The following is a 25,023-nucleotide window of genomic DNA, read 5'->3' as shown; positions in this document are numbered from 1 at the left end:
CCATTAAATACTTGGAAAAAGACCCTTTTGTCGTGAAAAGATGACAAAGCGTTTCGCTCCACAGATAACTGGAGCTAAGAATTGCTCGTCATCAGCAAATACCAAAGACGAAGGGCAGATTAGTATAAATAATAACGTGTAGTTGCTCTAATAGGTGCAATTGTAGCGTTCTTTAGTAGGCCACACCTTCTTTGGCCCTTACCCAGAAACAGTCGGGAGTAAAGACAGTCGAAGCTTGGATGGTTTTTTTCCGCAGGGAAGAACCGAACAAGAAAGACGGAAACCAAAAAGTAAGAGCTTTCATTTTGTAGAGAAAGAGTCGATGTAGTGTATTGGAAGCATGCAAGGGGCAGTTTAGTCAATTAATACAGGGAGGCATTTCCGCTTTAACGTATTACGCTTGAGCCAAATAAGCGCTTAGAGCTACATAAGCGCTGGCTTAAATAGAATATTCACTAGCGAGGGGTTTTTTTCCTATTTTTACACCAGATCAATACCATGCAAGTTTTCAATCGAGCATGTAACGGAAATCGGACGGTCCAGGATAGATCGAGGGGATCGAGGAAGCGGGTCCGGCTGTCGGAGCCTCGTACGAGGAACGTCCTTAGCGCGTCGAGAGGACTTGTCGGAGAGCGTCAGCACCGTTGAAGCTGAGAAGAGATCGAGGCTGGCGTTTGTAAGAGAGCGTCCGTTGGATTTAGGAGAATGTGAGGTGGATGAGCGGTGGAGATGGATTTCGCCGGCACCTCAACGGACCGCATCTAGCTTAGGATTAGGGTTTCCGTTACTTCCGGAGCTAATGGATGTGTTGACTACGAGGTATGAGGACATTGGGGAGCCTTTTATGATTATGGAAGAAATCAAATCCCCGAACGGCGAATTGATTCGCTAGTCTTCGGACTACTAAGTTTGGTAGCCCTCAATCACGGCACCGTTTGCTGATGTAGAATGTGACACACGAGGTTTACGCGTCCGCTTGGTTTTCAGTCGTGACAAGTGCCGGAAATTTTGAAGAAGGAAAGCGTTTGTAAGAGAATAGTTGGACATTTTAGAAGTTTCCAATCACCAATGATCAGAGATTCAGATTAATAAGGCTTTGAATTTAAATGATGGAAGCGGAGAAGAAAAGGGATGGTCAAGCATGGAGGACTTCTTTTAGAGACCAAATTGGGTCCATTGAAAGGAGACGAGGCAGGGGAATTGGTTCGTTTGGAGCTTCGGAAAATGGAAAGCGGTGAACAGATGGAAAGGGCAAAAGATACGAATTCATCATTTCATCTAGTTGGCAAGGAGGCAGCTTTTGTAGGAAGGGACGGAGACAGTCGATAACTGCTTCTGATTTATGAAATGGAATCGATGTAAGCATGATACTTCCAATTCAACATTTGCTTTTTACGATCTTTACACTTGAAAAGATGGAAGTGATAGAAGAGAGAGATCGTGGGTTTGGAACGTGATTGTAGGACGCTACCATGTCAGCCTGATACCTCTATGTCTGTCCACGTGCAGATCTTTTTCTTTCTGAAGGGCAATTAGCGAAAAGTTCTGAGACGCCGAAGGTTACTATATTATAGTGATATAGTCAATGAAAAGTGAAGGGAACTGAAAAAGGAATGGATCTGTTTAGGGAAAGTAACATCTGCCTGTTATATAATAGAAGAGGGCAGAGTAGGGGGCACTTACCAATGCCACCGATAGCTTACTCCACCAGATCTGGCCTGCAGCTGCTGATGGTTTTTTAAACTGCACTTTTTGTATCCACCAGTCTGGAAAGAAAGCAAATGAAATCTCGTTTCTTTTCATTGCTCAAGGAAGAGCACCAGCCAATTCCTTTTTGTGTGCCAAGACATGATTATCATCTTCTCTTTGAAATAAAAAAATTAAAATTAACATCTACCGTCAGTTTCTTCAAAGATTATCAGACCGTTCAGTATGCCCAACCCTTCACAGCTCAGATCGGTGAATATCCCAATCTTTTGGATCAGTTTTTTTGCTTCAAAAAGAAGAAGGTTATTTGCAGCGCTAAAAGTTGGTTCCTGTAACTTTTTCACTAATTGTAGTGCCAAATCCTGGTCCACCCTTGCGGTATGACATGAGAAACTCAACTGGATAACCCTTCAGTTCATGAGGCACTACCCCCAGGTCATCAAATGTTAGAGCTACAACACAAAAAACAAGAGATGTATCAAATAATTAAACTTCTCAAAGCATATTTAGTGAACGGAAATCTTCACCATCCCAGGGAACTCAAGCACTAACTATTTGGAGACACAACTGTATCTACTGTGAGAGCATTGATCTCATCCAAATTGAATATTTGAGGTGTGGGTAGAGGAATTGGAACTTTATTTAAAAAGAACTCTCGAGGGGATGCCAGTGCCTGCAAGACCATGATTAACCTGTTAGCCCTGATACCAAAGATCATTGTTGACCATTTTTTATTTTCTTTATTCTCTCTTTTTCTTTTTATTTTTCTTTTTTGCCTATTTTCTGAACAACTTTTCGATTTTTAATAGCCAGGAAATTAGATATCACTTCTTGCTCAGAGCAGTGTATAAATCAGTAGAATGCAAACACGTACATACAAGCAAACAAGTGTTGCATATTCACAGAACCAAGAAGCTCTTTACCAAACTTAGAACCTAAGTAACTTCCCAGTATGATCTCTTTCTGTATTTCCTATTTTAGCTTTAACAAATAACACTCACCATTGGAAAAAAAATGCAGCGATGATTAACTTCTACACAGCATAAGATACAAAATCAGGACTCGAGCAAATTTTACAGAGGAAGCTTTTATGTACTGTAGAGACTTCAATTTTAAGATCAAAGCTTGACAAAGGGTAAAGAAACAAAATTAGAAATTAATCATTATAAAAATGGTCTATTAACGCTGAAGTGTTTACTTGAAGATCAAAGCAGTCACATCTTAAAAGTTACTGCCAAGAAACGTCAGTAATCAACTAACAGATCAGAGAATAAGATAACATCAGTAATCAACTCACAGATGAGAGAACCAGATTGCGTGTAAGTTCAATTTGAACTTGCTTAAGACTAATGTAACCATGCAGAATAAAGCACTAAATGGCACAGACTTACCTTTGCAATGGGGAAAGGAACCTTTACATAACGAGGCCATTCACGGATAGTGTCATACATTAGCTCTGCCTGCAGAATACTGGGTGGTCAGAAAGATGCTCTTGTGGAGATAGCAAGTAGTTTTGTGTTCCATTTTCCATCACACAAATGAATGCAAAAGACCAGTAAATTACCAGTTCATGTATTGTAAAAACCTCCGGCCCACCAAGTTCATAAATCTTCCCCTTGCTAGTTCCATCATCCTTCAATGAAGCAACTACTGCAGCAGCCACATCAACAACATATACTGGTTGAATTCTGGAAAGAAAAAAAAAATCAACAGAAATTGTTTCCAATGTTTTCAATATGACAAGATTGCAAACCACAAAAAATAGCATCCATAACTCATTAAAAACAAATCAAATGAGAAAAGAGATTGACAGTGACATACTTAGTAGATCCATCTCCAATGAGAGGAAGAAAGCTCCATTTTTTAGCAAACTGTGCCCATCTATTCAAAATCCTATCTTCAGTGCCAATCAGGACAGCAGGCTTCATGATGGTTGCCTGTGGATGGAGCTGAACACAATCAATGCTGCTGGCCACAAAAGGTACAAGTTTCATTAAAACCGCCATGCTTTAACAGTTTTTACTAGCTTCCAATTTTTTTCCCTCAACACTAACCAAGCTCAGTCAAATGGAAGTTTAAGATCTCAAGCCAAGCGAACATTGATTCCTTCAGAGCTCTAGCTTGGATAGAAAAATTTTATTTGTCTTAAAAAATTTATGATAATTGATAAAAAGCAAATTCAAATGATATAAACTATTGCCTGAAAATGATATTTCTTGGATGGTTCCATATCAAGTTGTTGCAGTGTGAGTCATCCATTAATGAAGAATGATGTAAAATGAGAGACATTGAGAGAAATCTATGCCTTATATAACCCAAGACTTACATTTGTGAAGCTAAGTCTAGCCCATACTGCCAGATTTTATGTGTTATGATCTTGGGGTTAAGTACTTGACTTTCCGCTACTTACCAGGCCGGTCTTTTGGGTAGCATTGGTTAGGTGCTTAACATTTGGTATCAAAGCTATACCGCGGTTGCAAGTTCGAATCCCGGAGGGGGGGACCTAGAAACTTGTGTAGCGCAAAAAGGCAGTCCGGGTCGCTAGAGTAAGCCGCTAGAGTAGGCCGTCGTAGATGTCAACTCATAATAGTGGGAGTATTGCTATGATCTTGAGGTTAAGTACTTGATTTTCCGTTACCTACCAGGCCAGTCTTTTGGGTAGTATTGGTTAGGTGCTTAACATTTGGGTGCTTAACATTATGCGTGAAACTTCTATCTAAATTTGCCATTAAGTAATACTCTTTTTCCTCTTTTGACCAATGAAAAGGCAGGAATTCCATGGGTGAGGCTCAATGTTTACAATTCTAACTGGAATATGGCCTTCTGATTTGTCTTAAAAGAGCATTAGCTAAAATCTTAAGCTACTTCTGCAGATTGGTGAAGCAGAATGGAGTGCAAAATCTCAATAATTTGATCACATACTGAAGCCACTTTGCTTTTGAAGACTCATCTCCCTTTCCAAATATCACATCATACGTACATTGAGGGGAATTTTTGAAGAGATTTACTGCCCTGGCACAAGAGTAAGAAACATGACGAAGGAACTGAGGATAAGTGTCTCATAAGCTCCATTAAGCACAAATATTTCAAGAAGAATCCCCAAACAAAAAACTCAAAGGGTACAGAAAGAGGATCCACAACATCCCCCGCAAGGGTGTAAGAAAGATACAGATTATTAACCATCTCCTTTGAAGCTGGCCACAAGTAAGATTTCTCACTTTTGTGGTGTGATTGAGATAAAGTGAGGCTTTAATTTAACTGAAAGTTTTCATGGGAGGAAAAGAGAATATTGGTGCAGACACATGCTTTGGAGACAAGAGTAGAACAAGGAAACGGTGCCACTTCCCAAAAAATGTCTCATTGTGGCACAGTAAAATGGGGCTTAAGCTGTGTACAACATGGTCATTGGACTGAATTAGCCCCATCTTCCCTTAATCCTCTCTCAAGATTTTAATTCAAGTACATATGGCTCCACCCAAGAGTCTAAAGTCTCCACAGCAATCTATTTATCCTTTTTTTTTCTGGAGAGGAATGAGAAGGAGCATTCATTAAGAGAGCCCGAAAAGGCTAGAAGATACAATAGAGTGTGGGGCAAACAAGCCACCAAGGAAAAAAAGCTCAGACATCATATATCAAAATGGAACAAAGTACAGCAAAAAGAATGGAATAAAGGAAGAAATCATATAGGAAGGGTGGTGCTAAAGTGAGGAACTGACAGCAAGTCCCTTCTCTAGCCAAGTTATCTGCCAGTCCAGTTGCACCCTGGCAAACAAGCTGCCAGCTAATGAACCTAGAACAACTATGGTCCTCAATCTCATCAAAGAACTCAGGAAAGCATCCGAAAGAAGGGCTATCACCTGAGACCACAAAAGAACCACCCTAAACAAACAGAGGTGCAGAAAATCACTCAAAGCATAGTCTACGCCCTAGCAAGAGAACCCTAAGTCCAGCCAAAGTGGACTCACAGTGCCCAAAAGGCATAGAGCATACAAAGAACCCCTCCCCATAATACCCCTGATAAACCCCTCCCCCTCCCCATCCCCTCCCCCCCCCCCCCCCACCTGTGAAGCCTGGGTTACCTCTCAATTGCCATCAAAGTTGAGTTTCAACTGGTTCTCTGGAGGAGTTTCCCCAGGCTACTGGTTGGAGAATGGGTGCAGAGCCAGATGAATGATTGATTGCCAATTTCTCCTAATGATTGAGTTGGGAAGGTAGGAGATGTCCTTTAACTTGCTTTTTTTTTTATTCTTTTTTTTAGAATGATGGCCTTTAACTTACTCGAAACAAAATGTTATGCATGGATCTTTCAATGATTCCTCCCAGAAAATTTTCTTTATCCTGAAGGTTCTTTGATTGCACTCACACCAAGCAATCCAAGAGATCACAACAATGGTGAGACCCTATTTTATTGAGATTATATTTTTTTACTTTTTAAAATTAGGCAAATGAAAATTCTTTCCAATAAAAAATAGGCAATAGAGTGTTTCTATTTATATGAAAATTATTATCTTTGCTAACATATGCTTCTCTCTCCATGTCATCATATGCAATCTAAAAGTAAGAATTCTTATTAATGAGAAGTTGAAAATGATAAAAATATGTATAAATACTCACAAGTTATTATTTTTATTATTCTTGTCACTAGCAGAATTTGAGAAAGTGGGAAACCACTTAACACAACTCCAAATGCATATAATCCCTCAATGATGCAAATTGATCGTTCTGGACCCAAAGAGGATGTTCTTATATTAAATGTCTAAATTCCACTAAGTTGTAACATTTGTGTTAGTTCACAAGAGAAGAAACGATGACAGAGTCACAAGCTGAGAAAAGACTTGTGATCATACTTTAAGATCAATATACTTGTGTTTTTTGTTCTCTATCAAGATGTTGAGAGGCTAGTTCCATGAATATGAATCAATTTACTGCATAATGGTATTTGAGTATTTGATTCTATGCATAAGCTTGACTTTAATACTTGAAGTTGAAACCTAGGCATAAGTGATCTTTGTCTAGTTGGCAATGGTACTTTAAAGAAAGTCTTGCCTTTGGCTAAGTGAAAATAGAATTTAAAATTAACCCTTCATAGAGAAATGAAGATCTACTGTCCATGGTTTGAAATGGCCTTGATATATTTGAAATAATCTTCACAAAGCACATAGGTCTATGGTTTGATAACGGAATCTGCATTGGACCTAGACTAAGATTGTATGGCAAATCATGTTGTGCATTGGCTAGTGAGACCACTTGTGAGTCTCAACCAAGCCCAATCTTTCAGTTTTATGGCTTATTAAATTATTATTTAGAAATAAAGATCAAACCTTCATTTAATGGAGAAATCTATGCTTACAATGAAATATATTTATAAGTATTAGACTTAATTTATAACACTTCCCTTACAAAGAAATATTTTTCATTCGACAAGGACAAAGCCTTTTGCTTAGAGGATCTATCTTCATGAGCTTGGTTTGTAACTTAAGCCACCATTTTGCTTTGGCTTGAAGGATGCAGACTTCCAGGCATTTAAGATTTCAAGGATGAAACAAGCTTACTTAAAACAAAACAAGAGCTTATCATCACTATAGTTAAATGGAGAAATCATATAAAGGCTGGAGGCGGTTTTCAAATGAACCAAGAAGAGGCATAAGGATTAAACAGCATCATAGACACCACCCACCCACCCCCAACCCCCTCCTCCTCCTCCACAATATGGCCATTGAGCCAAAATTTCTTATTTTCAGAAAGGTTACTTAAGCAATAAAAAAAAAAAAAAAAAAAAAAGCTTTACAGAAGGGAGAGAGAAAACACCAGAAAGCAAAAAAATGCATAAAAACAAAAAAAAAAAAACAAAAGAGAAATCAGTGGATGAAAGAGAAGATGACATCGGACAATGGGGGAAACAGAACAAACTCTCCTTACCCCATTATTAGCCGGTAAACTTGCCTCTGAGCTGCCAGATAGCAGACCATGAGACTGAATTCTATCAGTTAAATCTACTAGTTTCTCCAAATAGTTACTGTACCATGAATGACTTGCACATGAAATCACGCTATAAGAATATCTTTCCTCCAGTATGGGGAACGAGAAGACCTTGACTTCTAGTATTCAAAGAAATATCTATGCCACATTAAACAACCAAGTAAAAGATTTGACCTCAGGAAATTTTCTTAAGACTGATTCTTCTCCTGCTGCCTTAGCTCTCAGCATTCTGGATGGAGAGGAAGAAGAAGCACCCAGGCAAGATAATTGCACAAGTCTCGCAATGCCACCATGTTCTCTAGCTAGCTGAAATGCAAGACAAAAACAAAACTTACTATCATTTTTTTTATGATTCAAATAATAACAGAGTGGTCAAACAAATGTATCATTATGTGGCCTGATGAAAAAGTGATTTCAAAGGATTCATAAAAATAAAAATCACAAAAGAAAAGTTTTTTATAGAATATTTGAGGGATTCTCCAAGTCCTTGGATAAATTTTGTCAACAAAGTAGATGTTAAATTATTTTCTTGCATCATAGGGTTCAAAAAACAGTATCAAGTCTAAAAAATGTGTGCATATGGTCTATTGAAAGCTCACAGAAATTAAAAAGAAAATGTAGAAAAGAGATAGAGGATACTTTCAAGTTCTTCGGTGAGTTTCCTATACAAAGCAGATAATTAAACACATTTTATGTGCGCACTACATCAATAGTGCATGCCATTTAGCTTCAAGAAGTTACAAAGATATAAGATTGCAATTCTATTTATGGTATTTTTAAATGGCATTTATAGTCATTTATAGTAATTTTTAATAGGTGTGCTTAACAAAACTTTCAACTTCTTTTTTTTTATACTTTAAAATAATAGAATAATAAAGGAATAGCATACACCATGGACAGAATGAATGTTCAATAGCCTAGAGATACAAGATCCTGCACAAAGTTTACAATGAACTTGTTTTTGGCCACACAAGTAACCCCAAACAGTGTTCACAGACTTCTTAAATGGCAGCAACCAGAAATAGTATTTATAATATTAGGCTCATTAACTCTCTAAACAAAGTTGGATCTCAATATACAAAAAATTAAAGAAAGCTATCTAAACAAAGTCAAAATATCCTTCTGTCAGCCACTCTTTTAAATCTTCTCATTTGCAAGCAAACCAGTAATTGTGCAAGGAAGGGTTGAAGTTTGATACCCCTAAAGCCTCTATCAGGACGCTGGAAATACTTTAAACTCTTCATTGCAAACATATTGGTATTTCAACAGCAACAATAACATCTTGCATGGGTAAACATATGAGGCTCTATGCCATTATCTATATTTCCAATGTTTTTCACCCACTGCCCCATCACATCTGTCCAAAGTTGCCTGCTCTTATGTTCCACCTCAAAGAGGAAGTTTCCCACCTTTGCTAGTATTCCAAGATTTCTACTCTGAAAATTCACAATACAAATCAATACTACTGGCCTGGTTCCTGAAGTTCAATTCTAGAATATTTTCCAATCCTTCATCGCCGACAAGAAATTTTTTTGCAGTTAAACATGATTTCTATAAAAAATAAAAATAGAAAATAAAAAAAGTTTAGAAGTTGTTATTTTAAGTTAATTAGGTTTTTCTTATTTTTTAGGAAAATATTTTCCTGTAAAAAGTAGATTCCTAGGATTTACAGGATGCAAGGATATGTATGTAATTTTAAATATTATTTAAGTTATAAATAGGAGAGAGGGGTCTTTAAACCCTAATCTCTCTAACACTTTTCTCCACAAATTTCACATGATAGCAGGTCATTTAAGATCTGTGGGTTGATCTGGTCAACTCACAGAGATCATGTTCGTTTTTTTATGAGTTACTATTGTTTGTAAATATTTGTGCAGTAAAACAGTTTTCCTCTCCCCTAGCCAACAAGCTTTGTTCCCCTGCATCCTCCTCCTTGTATGATTTGGACAGCTTGTCTGCCTTTGACAATTAAGTCTAGTAGTATACAATTCAAGCATGTTCTGGATCAGTGCCAATGATAGAAGTAGGAAATTTTTGAACCAGAAGATGCTACTACGATAGAATGAAGAAGGCTGAAAGCTCACACTGTCGCTGCATCTAAGTCATACTTGTTGAAGGTAGTCCCACCATATTGATCCAGAATCAATTGTCCAGAACTTATCTCTTGGGCCCCCCAAGTTGCCTCCTCTTCTCCTTAGGTGTACACTCCTTTGTTTCATCTGTTTCTCTCACACACATCCTCTCGATATATCACATAATCGACTTTGCAAACACTTGCTTGCCACTGCTGGTTTTATCGATGGATTTTATGCCAACCGGAAATCACACTCCACGGAATCAATGTCTCAGATCTTATCCAACAGAAAACCATGGAGATGAATTGTCTTGCCATTGGCGTTTCGTCACACCTCTTTTGTTTGGATTGGTTGTTGTTTGTCGAGTTTGCAAATGAAGATGCTATCAGATTGCCATCGTATGGATTGGATTTGTAGCTGGTGGTAGCGAAGATGATTCTGTTGATCAGTTTTTATAGTGTGGCTGCTGGGATGAGGACAAAAGGAGTGAAACGTTTGGGCTTCTCCTTGAGCATAGGACAAGAGAAACCTGCACCAATGCATCAGAACTCTAGAGCAGCCACTGTTGGTAAGGATGACAGGGCTCTTGAGCTCTTCCCTTGTGCAACTGAACATCATACCCAAGTCCAAAGCCTCAACATGTGGTTGAATTTGTTGTCTAAATTGATGGTCAATGTTTGGACATTTTCGATGGTGATTTTGGTAGTTCACTCTGGGTATCATATTGTTATTCACTTTGAGTTAATGATATTTTAAGCACTTATGTCAAAGATGATCTTCCCATAAGCTCCTATAATCCTTGGATTTTTTGTACTCCTGTTCTGACATTCCATATCGAATTTTGAAGATCTTTCTATTATTTTCTATGATCAATTCCTTGTGTTTTGTATTGGAACTCTTTGTTTTTGTCCAGACTTTTAAATAAATTGTGTAGTTTGAACCATCTCCGGAATTGAATGTGTCAACCTCTTATTATGAGTTCCTTGGGTTGGTTTTTTATTATGGGTATAGGGTTTAGGGTTTAGGGAGTATTTTGTTATTAGTGATGTATTTTGGCCCTAAAAAGTGGGCAGCTTTATTCTACTACCCTTAAAAGTTGGTATTTTTCTCTGCCATTAGGTGATCTACTTTATGTCATTTATATATCTACTTTTTTTCTTGTGTACTACGCTCCTACCAGGTTTGTGAGAGTCCTTGATTTCACCAGTATTGGTTTGTCTGTTTTGTTCAGTTGGACATCTCAAGGTGGTCTGGTATTTAGGGGGAGATGAAAGAAGTTAAGTGTAGAAGAATCTAGAGTTTTAATTAAGTTCAAGATAGGATCACTAGCATGTATTCCCTAGCTTGAAGGAGAGAAAAGAGGATAGCAGGAATGTTAATGAAGCTAAACCCAAGAACCATCCTACAAGTGTAAGCTCAAGAATTAAAACTACAAAGAAGTTGCAGATTATATAGAAGCCACAAAGCTTAACAAGTTACAAAGTTTGAAGGTAAATTTTGTGTTTCCTTTTTTTTTCTTATGCTTAGAATGGGAGTTGTGAAACACAATATGTGACAAGCTAAGCTATACGCTCCATCTTGTGGGGGGAGTGCTAGAAGTTGTTATTCTGAGTTAATTAAATCTTCATCATTTACACGAAAATATTTTTATTGTGGAAAGTATTTTCCTGGGGTTTACATGTTGTAGGGACATAGATGTAATTTTGGATGTTGTTTAAATTATAAAGAACGGAGAGAGGTCTCTAAATCCTAATTTCTCCAATACTTTTCTCTTAAAAATTTCACAAAAATCTATTTCCTAAAGCTAATAGTAGATAATGTTGAGGTAATGAGTCACACATCACATGTTTGGCATTTAGAATTTGCCAAGTTTTCATCTTCTTGCAAAAATGAGTCAAAGTTACTTCGAGAAATCCTTCTTCTCTTTGGTCTCATGATATGAAAATTGAAAGCTGAAACAGTATGTCACCTAACTATATAGTAACCAAATAAACATGTTTGAAGTACTGGTTATAAAAGGCATTAACAAATGGATCTAAATATGATTAGAAAATCTGAATTTTATACAAGGAAAACAAATGGAGCATGACAATTACACCTAACAAATGACTGAAAAATGATTAAAAATTAAAATTTTAGAAATTTTACTTTTTTTTAAAAAGCCAAAGATATAAAATGTTTTTGTATTAGAAGCAATTGGCACCTAGCTCCCTATATGTCGCCTCCATCAAAGTTCGAAGTTGCTAAATGGTATCCCCCCCAGCAATGCCATAGCAAACTTAATTTGATGGATGTTCCGGGGGTAATCTTGGAGCTCCTAGCATCATTGGCATTTTTAGAGGATCAGATGGACCCGTTGCCTTCTCTTTCTTTGGATCTTTACGCAAATCTGATTGCAATTCAATAGAAGTCAATGTTGTGTTGCAAGGATAGAAGCTCTATCACAACCATTTCTCTCAGCACCAAGAGGTGGAGGGGAATTCTAAGATAGCTATTAGCTGGTGCATGAAATCCCTTAAGCCTCCTTGGAGGCACTAAAAAAAATTTCTTTGAGATTTATTCTAGCAAGAAATTGTAAATGGTCTTGCTGACAAACTGGCGAAGGATGGGCTAGATCATCAATCTCTCATTGTTATGATCGCCCCCTAGTTAATGAAATCGCATTTTCTTGGAGTTCAAAATTCATTTTTCTTAGATTAAATACCAAGTTCTTTCAAATGGGTAGCTAGCATTCACTTTTGGATGGTTCTGCCTAATGTGCCATTTGCTTTTGATGTTTTCAATCTACAATAGTACATAGTTTTATCCATTCATGTTTAAAGATAAAACCAGGAGCCTACCACTGCTATCTGTTCCGCCATTACATGATGAACTTCCTCAAAGCTATAGTTTCTTGTCTCATAATCCCTTCCTGCTAGCACAATCTACAGCAATGACTCCCAAAATTTCAAAGTATCCTGAACTTAAAAAATTTTAAAAAGTAAAAATCAATGATAAAATCAAAGACTACTCACCTATGAGGTTAATAACAACATTTGCCTTCGCCATAACTGCCTTCACTGAATTTTCATCTCTAGGATTGTATTTCATGGGTACAATCTGACATGTTAAAATAGTAAAAATTTGGTGAGAATAAAATCTGAGATCAGACTAATCACAGAAACGAAGGTGCATCAAGCCAAACAAAATGGAATTAGAGTGCAATATCACTATTTACCTGACCCAGATCTCCCATTAACTTGAGATGCCGGGGAGAATCTTCAGAACCTCGAAAAGGAACTAGCACCTGGGATCCCATCTTAGCTGGACATGCAAAAGACAAGATTAAAGTCCGTCACTGTAATAATTGCTCACAGACGTATATGATGAAAAAACAATTAATGCTATCACATAGCACATGCCAGATAAACAGATATAGCAAATAAGAAGAAACAACTGAGAGTAACCACAGAAAAATGATTTTCTATTGAACTGACCAAGCTGTTGGACAACATAACGGCCAAGAAACCCAGTAGCTCCAAACACTGTTGCCACAATTCCACTCTAAACGGACCACAAACTCCATTTTAGATAATAAACCAAAGATAGGATAATGCTTATAACAAATACAGGAATCAAGGTTTTACCTGACAGAAGATCTTCCACCTGTACCTTTGCGAACAATGTAGCCTGCACCCTGAGAGGCAAGGGTTGATCCATGCCGGGGATGATCAATTTGATAATCTGAATAAGAAACAAGGTATTGAACAACTGTGATGTCAATAGACAAATCGCAAGGAGAAATTTTTAAATCATATGAAGAGAATTACAGAGACAAATACCTAAAACTATGTATGGGGAGGAGAAAAGCATCAAATTTAATAGGAGTCAAACTAAAAAACCACGATCATGGAAGAATCTTGCTGCGAGCAACCAAAAATAAATAAAACAGTCCGCAGGGAAGGATCACAAGAAAGGGAATAGCCCGTCTACGAGGAATGCAGCACACATAACTAGAAAAGAAGATAAAAATGATAATATTTTTAACAACAAGAGAATAAGCCCCGGAAGAAAGAGCTTCATGCACATCACAGAGATAAAACCGCAAATTTTAACAGCAAATAAATGGAAAACATCAGATAATTTGCAGATAAATGCCAACAGAAATCGCCAGAGTAAACATACGAAATTGAAGAAAAGCATACCACGACAGAAGAAGCATCGGAAAGGTACAATGATAAGAACTAGAGAGACTAAATTAATATATTAAAAGCTCCATCAGACGACGAAGCTGATTGATTGTATAAGAGGAACCTGAGGAAAGTCGCCCAAGTAGAGGGAACGAGAGATCACTAAGGCCTATAATAAAAAAGAGAGAAAAGCACAAAGATGAAAATACCGGAAATGTAATAAATGGATTTCAGCGGAGAAACCGATGGTGAACGGCTGAGTGACTGGTTGACGAGGCATCTGCGATACGCCTGCAACATTCTTCTCCCCCGCTCAGTCGATGCACTTAAACAATGTAAAACAAGCTGAAAGAGAGGAAAGAGAGATCGGCGACGGAAGAAGCTGAAACTCGTACCATTGTGGTGCGAGAACGCAGTCGGCCTATGGGTCTTGCGAGCCAACGTGCATCGGAGGCTGACGGGCCGAGTTCGATCAGAGTATTTCAATCATCAAACAATCAATTAATTTAGATAAAAAAAAAATTTAGATTTTCAAGGATTGACATAAAAGAAAACTTCTCGATAAATACCTATGGATTAGCGATTAATGCCCACATTATCGAACCGCTATTAATTGATTTAAATTATACTTTTCGAAAACAAATACCCTGTAAAATTGACTTAGATGAGTTTAGGGGGGGTTAGTCCACAATGAAGTGGAATGAATTCCCGTGCATTACAGAATGACTTGAATTGAATTCCCCCCACATTACAGAATGACTTGAATTGAAGTGAGATAACACCATTTCGTTCGCTCAGGCAATAACGGGGGGAAAAGTGTTTCCGACCTATTTTGCGAATCATTCAGCTTTCCACGCGCGACGCGCGTTGTTTTCTCCCCTCGGGTACTCTGTTCTCCCTCTTGGCAGCCTCTCCGGACGCAGAGCCCCCTCGGCCTCCCTTTCTTTACCCCTCCGCGCGATTTTTTTTCCTCCCTCTGCCCCCACCCCCGTCGGCCGTCCTCCCTCTGCCCCCACCTCCGTCGCAGAGCACGGGAGGCTCTGTCGCAGAGCCCCTCGGCCTCCCTCTCTTTCCGCCTCTCCCCCCCGTCGGCCTTCCTTCCTCCCCCTCTCGACCTCCGTCGCAGAGCCCCTCGGCCTCCTGGCTTCTCTTCTCTCTCGGTCTCCCCATTTTCTCCCTCTCGGCGCACCGTCGGAGCGTCGCCTCCGTCGCCGTTGCCCGCTGCCGTCACCGTTGCCAAGATCGCCGCAGAGGAACACGAAGATGATATTTAATTTTTTTTAAGTTAGGAAAAATTAAACATCGTCATTGGTTTAATTATCCAATTAATTAAACCATTCGTTTTTCATTTTTTGTTAATATATTATTAATTAATAATATTTAAAATATATATTATGTTATTGATAAATTAATATATTTATTTATTTATTATATTCACTTATGTTATTTTTAACTTTTTTATTTATTTTAAATAATTTATTCTAGTCACACGTAATTAGTATATTAATTTATAATAAACTATAATCATTAATTGGTTTAATTATCCAATTGTTATAATTAATTAAACCATAATTATTGTTTTAATTTATAATAAATTATAATCATTAAGTAATATAATATAACTTTTCATTAATTAAGATATTAATATATTCTAATACTACAGGTTAAATCACTTATAAGTGTAGTAATCATGTTTATTTTTGTTAATTATATAGTTAGGTATATGTTCTATTTAAGTATATTATAAAATGTTACTTATTCTCTTTTTTATATCATATTTTTCATTTGGGGGCACTAACACTGGAATCTGTTTTCCAGCCACTTGAACTCGTCTATACTAACACCCAAACATGAGTTGAAGTGGAAACAATTCATCTCACTTCAATTCAAATTTTCACTTCATTTCCACTTCATCGTGGACTAACCCCCCCTTAAACTCGTCTTTTGATTTATTTAATTTATACACATAATGCAAGCCGACTTACAAACCATGTATAATACTAGAGAGAATGATTTTAATGTGGGTTTGTCGGAAAGAGTACATTATCCATTTCGATTTATATTGAACAAGTTAATATATAGGGTCGCTATGTTGTGTAAGAAATAGTGATGAGTCATGCAAGAAGCGGACATCTCTTTACAAGCTAGCTTTTGTGATAGAGTTAGACAGATTCATATCAAAAAGTTATAGTCTCTCATTGTGTAACTTTAACTTACTTTAAACTAAAAGTAGGCCGGTCAAACTTCCCCTTACACGAAAAACTGAGATGTTACGAGTGATGTACAAAACCATGTAGTAAATGAAAAATTGCCACCTAACCAACGTAAAATTCAAGATTATTCCAAATTCAATGCCTTACATTTTGGTCACTCCACCTTTGCATCTATTGTCTTCATTTATGAACTTCGAAATAATGATGCCATGGCATTGAATTTGGAATGTGTCAAGAACTTTCGCCACTGTTTCCAAAGTAGCAGCTGATATCAGCAGCTTGGAAACTGGGAAAAGCATTCATTGCCTAATCATAAAAACAGGATTTGGGTCTGACACAGTTGTGTTGAACTCTGTAGTCGCAATGTATTGTGAATGTGAGAAACTTAACGATGCTCGTAATTTATTTGAAGAAACGACGCATAAGACCGTAGGTTCTTGGAACGTTCTAATTTCTGAGTATGCAGACAGAGGGGATTATTTATCAACTCAGAAGGCATACAATCTTGTTAAGCAGATGTTGCACTGCGGGATCAAACCAGGTGCCTTTACAGTTGCCTCTCTTCTTCCAATATGCAGTAATGTGAATAGGATTTATGGAAGAGAATTACACAGATTTATCATAAAAAACGGTTTGTTTCATGGTTCAGGTTCAGATCTTCACGTTGTAAGTTGTTTGGTTGATATGTATGCGAAGGGTTATAACGTAATTTTGGCCAGATGTGTTTTTGACCTGTTCAAGTACAAAAATATTGTTTCATGGACTGTCATGATTGCAGGTTACATACAAAATACCAATTTTGAGGAGGCTCTAACTCTCTTCCGCATAATGCAAATAAGAGAGCATAATCCCCAACAGGGTCTGTCTCATTACTGTTCTTCCTGCTTGTGCGGTTAGATCCAAGGGAGAGAAATTCATGCTTTTGCCATTAGATCACATTTCAGTTCTGACGTTTCACTGAGAAATGCTTTGATTGATATGTATTGCAAGTGTGGGAGCCTGAGATGTGCAAGGATTGTCTTTGATGATGATTCATGCATTAAAGATGTGATTTCTTGGAGCTCAATGATTGCCGGATGTGGACTACATGGCAAGCCTGAAGAAGCTTTCCTATTATTTTATAAAATGTGTAAGCTTGGAGTACATCCAGATTATATAACATCTGTTGGGGTTCTTTCCGCTTGTGGCCGAGGTGGCTTGGTTAATAAAGGTGTGGAGATATACAATCTGTTGATAGCTGATTATGGAATTGTGCCCACTGTGGAGATTGGTTCATGTATGGTTGACATCCTGGGCTGTGCTGGTCAGCTTGAACATGCTTTAGATTTCATTTATATGATGCCAGTGAACCCTGGTCCTAGTGTTTGGGGAGCGTTGCTGAATGCTTCTGTTATTCATGGAAACCTAAACATGCAAGTTTTGGCTTGTAAGTCTCTCCTGGATTTAGAACCTGAAAATCCATCAAATTATGTATTATTCTCAAATACACATGCCTCTTTTGGGAGAGGGGATGTTGTGGCAGAAGATAGGTTGCAGATGAAGGTGAGAGGTATGAGGAAGCTTCCAGGATGTAGTTGGATTAGTTTGAATGGTATGGTTCATTCTTTTTATGTTGCTGACAAGTCACACCCTAGCTTGGAGCTGATCTATGCCACATTGGATAACCTTGTCTTGATGATGAAGGGAGTATCTGTTACAGAATTTGAATATTTGCCATAGAGTTTGAAATTTTGGGTTTGATTACTATGATGGGTTTATCTATCATAATGACTAGTCTGAACCATGAGAGCCACTCAATCTGATGGATAGCGACTGGAATCATCCAGTTTTCAGTGTTCAGCCATCATAATGTCTCGCTGACATCTTATTTGAGGACCCGATATGGCGTTCTTGTTCTGGTATTTAGCTGTCCCTTCCACATTTTGACATCCCCTTACAATCATCAAACATTCTGCAAGGAGGATGCGGATTTGAATTATTTATTTCACACTGTAGCTTTTCAAAATTAAATATCAGGTATTAACACTCATTTTTCATCATGAAGGTTCTAAGAGTTTGCAAGTCCTGCACATTAGCCTTATCAAGCTTACACTTAGACCCGTACAATGTTGAGCATCTCTATGGAAATGCTAGCTCACAAAATAGTATTCCAAAGGTCTGCTGCTGTCCTAATTATCTATCTATCTATATATAATTTATCTTCTTATCTATTAAATTACTTGCAGTTGCACTTCTTGGAGCTATTAACTGGGACATGTCATTACTGTAATCTTAACTTTGAGCTCATTTCCGACAGCATGTTACTTGAGTGTTTATACTTATTTATTTTGTAACTCAGACCTTTTTAATGTTTTGGTACTGAAATTTGGCTGTTACCGACAAGTGCATTTGTTTGAGATTAGTTTTTGTTACAGTTGATGTTGCTGCCAAATGATCAAAATGTGGTTAAGGAATTCTGCTTCTTTTTTTTTTTTTTTTTTGCTAAAACTAAATTCCTGAAAATCTGACATATCTATGTGGTATTATAGGGGGCTTTTTCTTAATATGAAAATGAGCATGTTAGGTTGGAATCTTTAGGGCTACGGGAACAAATGAATTTGGTAATTTAGCCTCACCATGTACTGAGTGGACTTTGCAAGGTATGTTTTACTAACATTATCCTGTTATTAGTTTATTGCTTTTCTGGCATTCAGTTTGAATAGATAAAAAACTCAAGGACAGATAAAAGGTGATGAGATCTGAGTTGAAGTTGCATTTAGATTTTGACTGGACAGTCTAGTTTTGCAAAAAAGTTTTTTAATGTATTTTTTTTAGTTTTTTTAAAACATAAATGCGCGTAAAGGTTGTTGATCAACGCAATTAAGGACAACTGCTCTTCAAACATGACTGAAGTGTTTAAACTTTTTGAAGATAATGTCAGAAAATAATGTTACATTAACTTGCACTCTAAGAATACATGGACATGTGGTTGTTACAAGATGAAGCTGTGAGGTGCAAGAGAAAATTTTATACTTCTGGATGAAATATCTTACTTTGTAGACTTATGGGTTTGATAATTTTCATATCTTTCTAGACGATTTCATTAATTTGAAAACTTTAAATGTTAGCTACTATTTATGCAGTATATGCTCACTATCATCATAGTTTGCAAGATAAAAAACCTAAAAAGAGCTGAATACTATAAGAGAGCTGAAACTGTTTCCTTTGGTCATTGACTTTTTTATAGTTTCTGTTTTCTTTTTTCTTTTGAAGTTTTATCCATTATGGGCAGCCATGGTGAAGATACATAGCTGGGGACTTTCATTTACCTGTCTTGCACTGTCTGAATTTTTTCTGATTTTCCTTCCTTATGTGCTCATGCATCTTTTCGAAGTCAATGTTGGGGATCATTCACATATTTTTTTCAGGAAGAGGAGTTCAAGTGCCTTAGATCTGCTGATTATGGGCTACAAACAGAAGGAACCATTGTTGTTATAGGTAAACAGAAGTAGAGTTCTACTAGACCTTCAGTTCATCAACATAATGGCTTACAGAGGATGCAGCATCAGATCTTAGGGGTAATTTTTACTGTGCACAAGGTAGCATCTACTTTGGATTTGGAGTCAATACTCTTTAGAGTAATTTCATGCATGGGAATGAGTCCCAATTCCAAGTTCTCTGAACCGATGGTCCAGGAAGTCAGTATTTTCAGTTTTTCTGTTATAGGTGAAAATTTGATCCTCAAATCAGTAAACTTGTTTCCAATTTCATAACTTTATATTTTCAAGTTTTAACTTGTTCTTAGTGGTAAGGTATCAGTTGCATGTAAACAAGGTGGACTAAGAAGTTTGGCCTTTTGTTGTTTTGATCCAAAATTCTTTAGGATAAAGCTTGGCCTCTGCATTTATACATGTTCAAAATCGTCTAGGCTAGCTATTCATTTTGTTGCTTTTGTCTAAACTTTTTTGGAATTTTCTCAGGATTGGGTCTGCTTCTGTAGGGATGAGCTACTTTGTTGCATATGAAGCAGTATTGTGGATTTTTCATAATCTTCTCCTGCCAAAACAACTGATAATTGCATTCTTATCAACGTTTTGAGCTTACTTTAATTTTATTGAGAGGTTTGTCATAAGACTAGCTGTCATGAGGATTCTAGTTTCATTGAACATTTTTCTGTTAATTCTGTTCTGCAAATGGCTGATCTTAGCCATTTGTGTTTGTCTCTCTCAGTTTTGTTAAAACTTATCACTTTGCTTCAGAATAATTCCCTTTATTCCCATCGATCTATTAAATTGGATAATGCCTCATATGTTGGTTAACACGGCTATTACAGTGGATGGATGCAGGTTTGGGAGTCCAGACTTGCCAAAAAACACATAGAAATTTGTATGGTAGTACTTGCTACAAATTCATTTGGATGATATCACTTATTCATCTTCTATGTGAAAACTGGTTGGTTAATTCTGTTTCACTTTTGGCTGTGAAAGTAATGTACAAGTTTTTCTGTTTGATGTCACAAATTATTTATCTTGCAAGGGTATGCCATTTTTCTCTCTTTAAAATGATGCCCCAGAATCAGTTTGTATATGTAGATGCTTCTCTTCAACCACAACTATGAACCACACAGAATCGGTTTGTATTCTAGAGCACTATGCACAAGTCTTTTTTTCCATTATACTTAAAAGTTTGTATCATCAGTTTATGATTCTCATGATGCAAAAAAGAATTGTTGATCTCTGTTTTAGGATTCTGATGATAAGCTTTACTAAGAGTACGATCTCGAAAGGTTTTGGACCCTAGAGGGAAAAAACACACCCCAAACATTGCTTTAGATAGCGCATGGGTGTCTTGGACTTCTGAAATGTGTCACCTAAGTCAAAATTTGAGGTGTATCATTTTCCCCCTTAGAAATATTTTTTTCCCATATAAGTCAAGTTTCCATCCCTGGCTTCAAACGCCTGTAGCCCATATCAACCTATGCTTCCTACGTTATGGATGACACCTCTCCACTAGACATCAGATGTTGCACACAGAGAGACGAGGCCCAACTACATCCTCTCAATGAACTTGTACTTCATATGAGAAGGCATAGCCCTGGAGGAATGGATTTTGAGACCCTTTTGGAGGTATTGTACAACTTTTGTATGAATTGGAGACCAAGTCAGAGGATCTTTTTCAACATCACATAGAGTGGGGCTGTATGATGCCAGGTGGTGAATGAATGGTGCCATGTAGTTGACAAGGCCAAGGAACTTCTAACATATTTTAATTGAGCCGAGCTGATCTGGAGGGAAGAAGCTATAAGGGGTTGAGGAGTATATGTCCCTTCTTTTATATGCATGGCCAGAAAACTAAGGGATATTTAAGCAATTTGCATTTTTGATTCGGACTAAAGAATGGAACTGTTGCAGTTGCTTCAGATTTACTTCAGGTGTGGCAGAGAAGATAATGATATCATCAATCTAGATGAGAGCATTCTGTAGGAGGAAAGAGATACCTTTGTCAAGGCTCTTTGGAAAAGAGATGGGCGGTTTTAGGCCAAAGGGCATGAGTGTTCACTGATTGTGTGCATTGGGTATGTAGAACGTTGTTTTATGTCTATCTTTTGGGTCGATGCCAAGCTGGCTGAATTATGCTTCAAGATCAAACTTTGAGAAGAGGCGACCCTTTATTAAGATGCTTGAAAAGTGCTTTCCTGTTGGGTAAAAAGAACTTATCATATGCTAAGAAGTGGTTTAAGGGCTCGTAATTGATGACCAGTATTGCTTTTCCTCTGGCATGCTCTTTTCTTGATATAAAATGCTTCACATGTCTGCTTTGAGTTTGTTCCTTCAATTAGTCCCTCTTGCCTTAGTTGGGGTAATTATTTTTGCACCCTATCATAATGGATTGGATTCATTCATGGATGACTGGTGACTGTGGGGTTTATATGTTCATTCTTCTTGATGGGATGCCTGATGAAGAATTCTTCCCAGGTCAATAGAGGTTGCATTTCTTTTGCAAGGAATTCTGAATGAGAGTTAGCTCAGGATGTGTGGATAAGCTGTTGTTGGAGTTCCTCAAATAGATGACTAGACAAACACTTTATAGACTGGTACAGGGGTGGGGGTGAAGATGTTGGTAATAGATTTAGTGAGTATAGTTACAAGCTTTTGGTAGGTGGAGCAAGGGTTAAGCACGAGTTCAGAAGAGATTGAAACTCGATTTTCTTCGGGGATGTACTGGGCTTCATATACATAATCTAATTTTGATGAAGTATGGTTTGGTTTGGGGAGGAAAGAGGAGGAAAAAAGAAGAGGTGTTCGAAGATCTGCAACATCAACTCGTCCGTACATATACCCTACTGTGCTTTTATGAACAAACTTTTCATCAAGCTACCGATGGGAAAAAGATATTATAGACAGATATTAGTGACAAATATTGAGGTATTATTCTTTACTAAGAAAAGAGATGGGTGCTCTTATTTTGAAACATTAAAATCAGTCGTTACTCCATATCAGCTCACTGATCTCCAGGGAACCTTAGTTGGAGGGATACTATTATGTGAGATGTTGGATTACAGAAAGTTTCTCATTTTTCTTTCTACCCCCTAGCTATTTTTATGAATCCTCCAAGTTCAAAAATATAAGATGTCAATCTCAAGCTCGAAATCTATATTCTTACTGAATTTTCTCAGGAATTTCCTTCCCCACTAAGCAGTTGTGATTTGAAAAAGTGTTGTTCTTGATGCAGGTTTTAACTGGCCGCATAAATCCACAGCAGAAGCAACTGCCGGACAAAGGCCTCGGGCTCAATCACCAGGAAGATGTCGGCATCAAAACCTTTAGCTAAGGGCTTTTGCATTTTAAACCCGTTAACCCAAAATTCCAAGTGTTTGTTGCAAAGAGATTTCACACGGTTGTAGAAGAAAGCAAGTAACAGGGACAGTGACGAGAGAGTCTTTGACCACTGGAGGTATTAAATGTACAGTGACAAGTAGCTAGAAACGATAGAGAAGAGGACCAAAATTGATGCTTCTCGAGGCCATGAGAAGTTCACATGGAGAGACTAGCTGCTTCCACCGTTTTCACAAGGTCACCAACTGCTGAGCTTCCGTGTAAACCAACGCACGGATTCTCTGTCTCTCTCCTACACAGTTTTGGACCAATCTAGAGCCACTCTAGGTTCGTCATTCAGGACCACTGCAATCTCAGCTTCATCAACCAAGTAGAGTCCAAATTGGATTTAACTCTTGTGAATTGGCACCAATCATGAGTCCACCCATCATTACAAGGAATTCTTTTTCCATCGAAGCCCAGGCCAAAGTCTTGACTGCCTATGAAGGAGGGGTGCCCTCCATCTTTTCTTCGGTTGGGGCACTTCCCTTGCCTTCTCCTGCCTTACTCTACTACAAGAGAGGTGAATGGTGCAAACTAGAAGTAAATCAATAAATCAAACAGATCAAATCCAACTGGTCTGATTTATGGCCGGACAAGAACAACTGGTTGGATCCTTCTATTTGAGGTAAAACCAGTTTTTACCATGCAAGAACGATTCCAGTTCAACCTGGTTCTATGTAGACGGTTGTACCTAAAGTACCAATTGTCTTGATTACAATAAATAGATATTGGCTGATGTGCAGATACTTATCGGATTTGTAGGCCATAAATCCAAGACCCTGCTCAAACTCAACTTCTCATGTCAACTAAGATGTCGCCCATTACACTTTTGCCGTATCCATGACTTGATACCTAATCTGGGCCACGAAATAGACTCCATGCCAACCACATCTTCTCTTCAATAATCCCATTTTTTATGTCGATACCTACTATTATTCTACTTATCCTCTCCCAAGTACGGTTTGATTGGACTAGTCACATAACCATGGGTTAATTTCACCGCCAAGGATGAAAGGCCTTGTGGAGGAATGAATGTCTCTCTATCTGAACCTGTCAGGAAGTTCCGGACCGGACCATGATTGGTCCTCATCCACATATTCCAAATTGACTACACATTGATATGAACAAGTTGGAAATGAAATCTGGTTGGCAAAGGTCCCCCCGACCTGCGTCACTCTCCCTCCATTTACTCTCCCTTCTCTTCCATTCCACCATCCTATAATACACATGCCTGTCACATGCCCCCCTTACTTACATCTGGCATCTGCTGCCCCTGTCTCGGCCAATCGGAACGTCTAAGTCGCCGTCACTGCCGATCGTAATCATCTACCCATAATAGCTACGATACGGCTCGTAATGAGATGACCCACAGAGCTAGATAGGTCCAAATGGTCACTTTCGTCCTGCTTGGATCACTGCACATTATGCACCCAACCTAAATCTTCCCCTATGCAGGTATCTTTCTTCTTCTTCGTTACATCTTCTTTATCAGTTTCACTGTATCTACGAGTATCAAGCAGGAAGAAAGGGAAGTTAATTGCCACTTTGGGTACTTCCCTTTCGGCCTGTTTAATGACTGAAATAGTCGCAGCCTTGGGCTTTGCCTTGGCTTCGACTCGCATGCCTGATTGACCATTAATTTGCTCTAATAGGATATGGCTGCAGTTATTTTCACTGTTGAACATTGATTTCAAACAAGGAGAGATGATACGAAAGTATAATATAGCGTGCTGGGTGGGGTCCTCCTGCATGTTTCAGTTACGTAAGGGTTTACGTCTTTACGTTGTGGTCAACTTGAGAACACTCGATCGACCGGTAGAAAACGAACAACTGAGAGTCGCATGGGTCTGATATTTGATACGTAAAATAGGAGGAGGAAAGATCAGTATTAGAGTTCTTACAATACTGGAAGACGAATTCACAGAACCTAAGCTTTTTTATTGTTAATTGTTAATTCGGAAGCTTAAGTCGATCAAAAGAAACCATGTAATTTCCGTCATTCGAAGATGCTCGTATCGATTAG

General features: G+C 38.0%; 1 protein-coding gene and 1 pseudogene across 2 annotated transcripts; one reads left to right on the top strand and one right to left on the bottom strand.

Moving 5' to 3' along the window:
• Positions 1-1,682: 1,682 nt before the first annotated feature.
• LOC137956284 (NADH dehydrogenase [ubiquinone] 1 alpha subcomplex subunit 9, mitochondrial) lies at positions 1,683-14,347 on the bottom strand. 2 transcript variants are annotated; one of them, XM_068803828.1, is made up of 12 exons: positions 14,140-14,347; positions 13,388-13,484; positions 13,238-13,302; positions 12,979-13,064; positions 12,776-12,860; positions 12,602-12,672; positions 7,861-7,992; positions 3,529-3,644; positions 3,272-3,395; positions 3,099-3,167; positions 2,260-2,380; positions 1,683-2,159 (listed from the first exon to the last, which is right to left on the bottom strand). In XM_068803828.1, the coding sequence occupies exons 1-12, from the start codon at positions 14,228-14,230 to the stop codon at positions 2,023-2,025; spliced, it is 1,194 nt and encodes a 397-aa protein (XP_068659929.1). In that variant the 5' UTR covers positions 14,231-14,347; the 3' UTR covers positions 1,683-2,022. The 2 variants fall into 2 exon arrangements, with proteins under 2 accessions (XP_068659929.1, XP_068659850.1); XM_068803749.1 differs by lacking the exon at positions 13,238-13,302 and having other exon boundaries at positions 14,140-14,196.
• Positions 14,348-16,209: 1,862 nt separating this feature from the next.
• On the top strand, positions 16,210-17,862 carry LOC137960134 (pentatricopeptide repeat-containing protein At1g08070, chloroplastic-like; annotated as a pseudogene).
• The last annotated feature ends 7,161 nt before the right edge of the window (positions 17,863-25,023 follow it).

The sequence above is a fragment of the Aristolochia californica genome, unplaced genomic scaffold, assembly GCF_029961685.1.
Source record: "Aristolochia californica isolate CCGP_79_NKW_82.1479 unplaced genomic scaffold, dmAriCali1.0.hap1 SCAF_1, whole genome shotgun sequence".
In the NCBI taxonomy this organism is placed as follows: domain Eukaryota; kingdom Viridiplantae; phylum Streptophyta; class Magnoliopsida; order Piperales; family Aristolochiaceae; genus Aristolochia; species Aristolochia californica.
This window is presented reverse-complemented; position numbering and strand designations above follow the sequence as displayed.

What these genes read in the sequence shown, in the direction of transcription:
- LOC137956284 (XM_068803828.1), bottom strand. Translation starts at nt 14,230, where the DNA reads ATGTTGCAGGCGTATCGCAGATGCCTCGTCAACCAGTCACTCAGCCGT. An exon ending in TCTTAAGAAAATTTCCTGAG is followed by an intron (nt 3,645 to 7,860) that starts GTCAAATCTTTT and finishes CTCCATCCACAG; the next exon opens with GCAACCATCATGAAGCCTGC. An exon ending in ATTGGAGATGGATCTACTAA is followed by an intron (nt 3,396 to 3,528) that starts GTATGTCACTGT and finishes TTTTCTTTCCAG; the next exon opens with AATTCAACCAGTATATGTTG.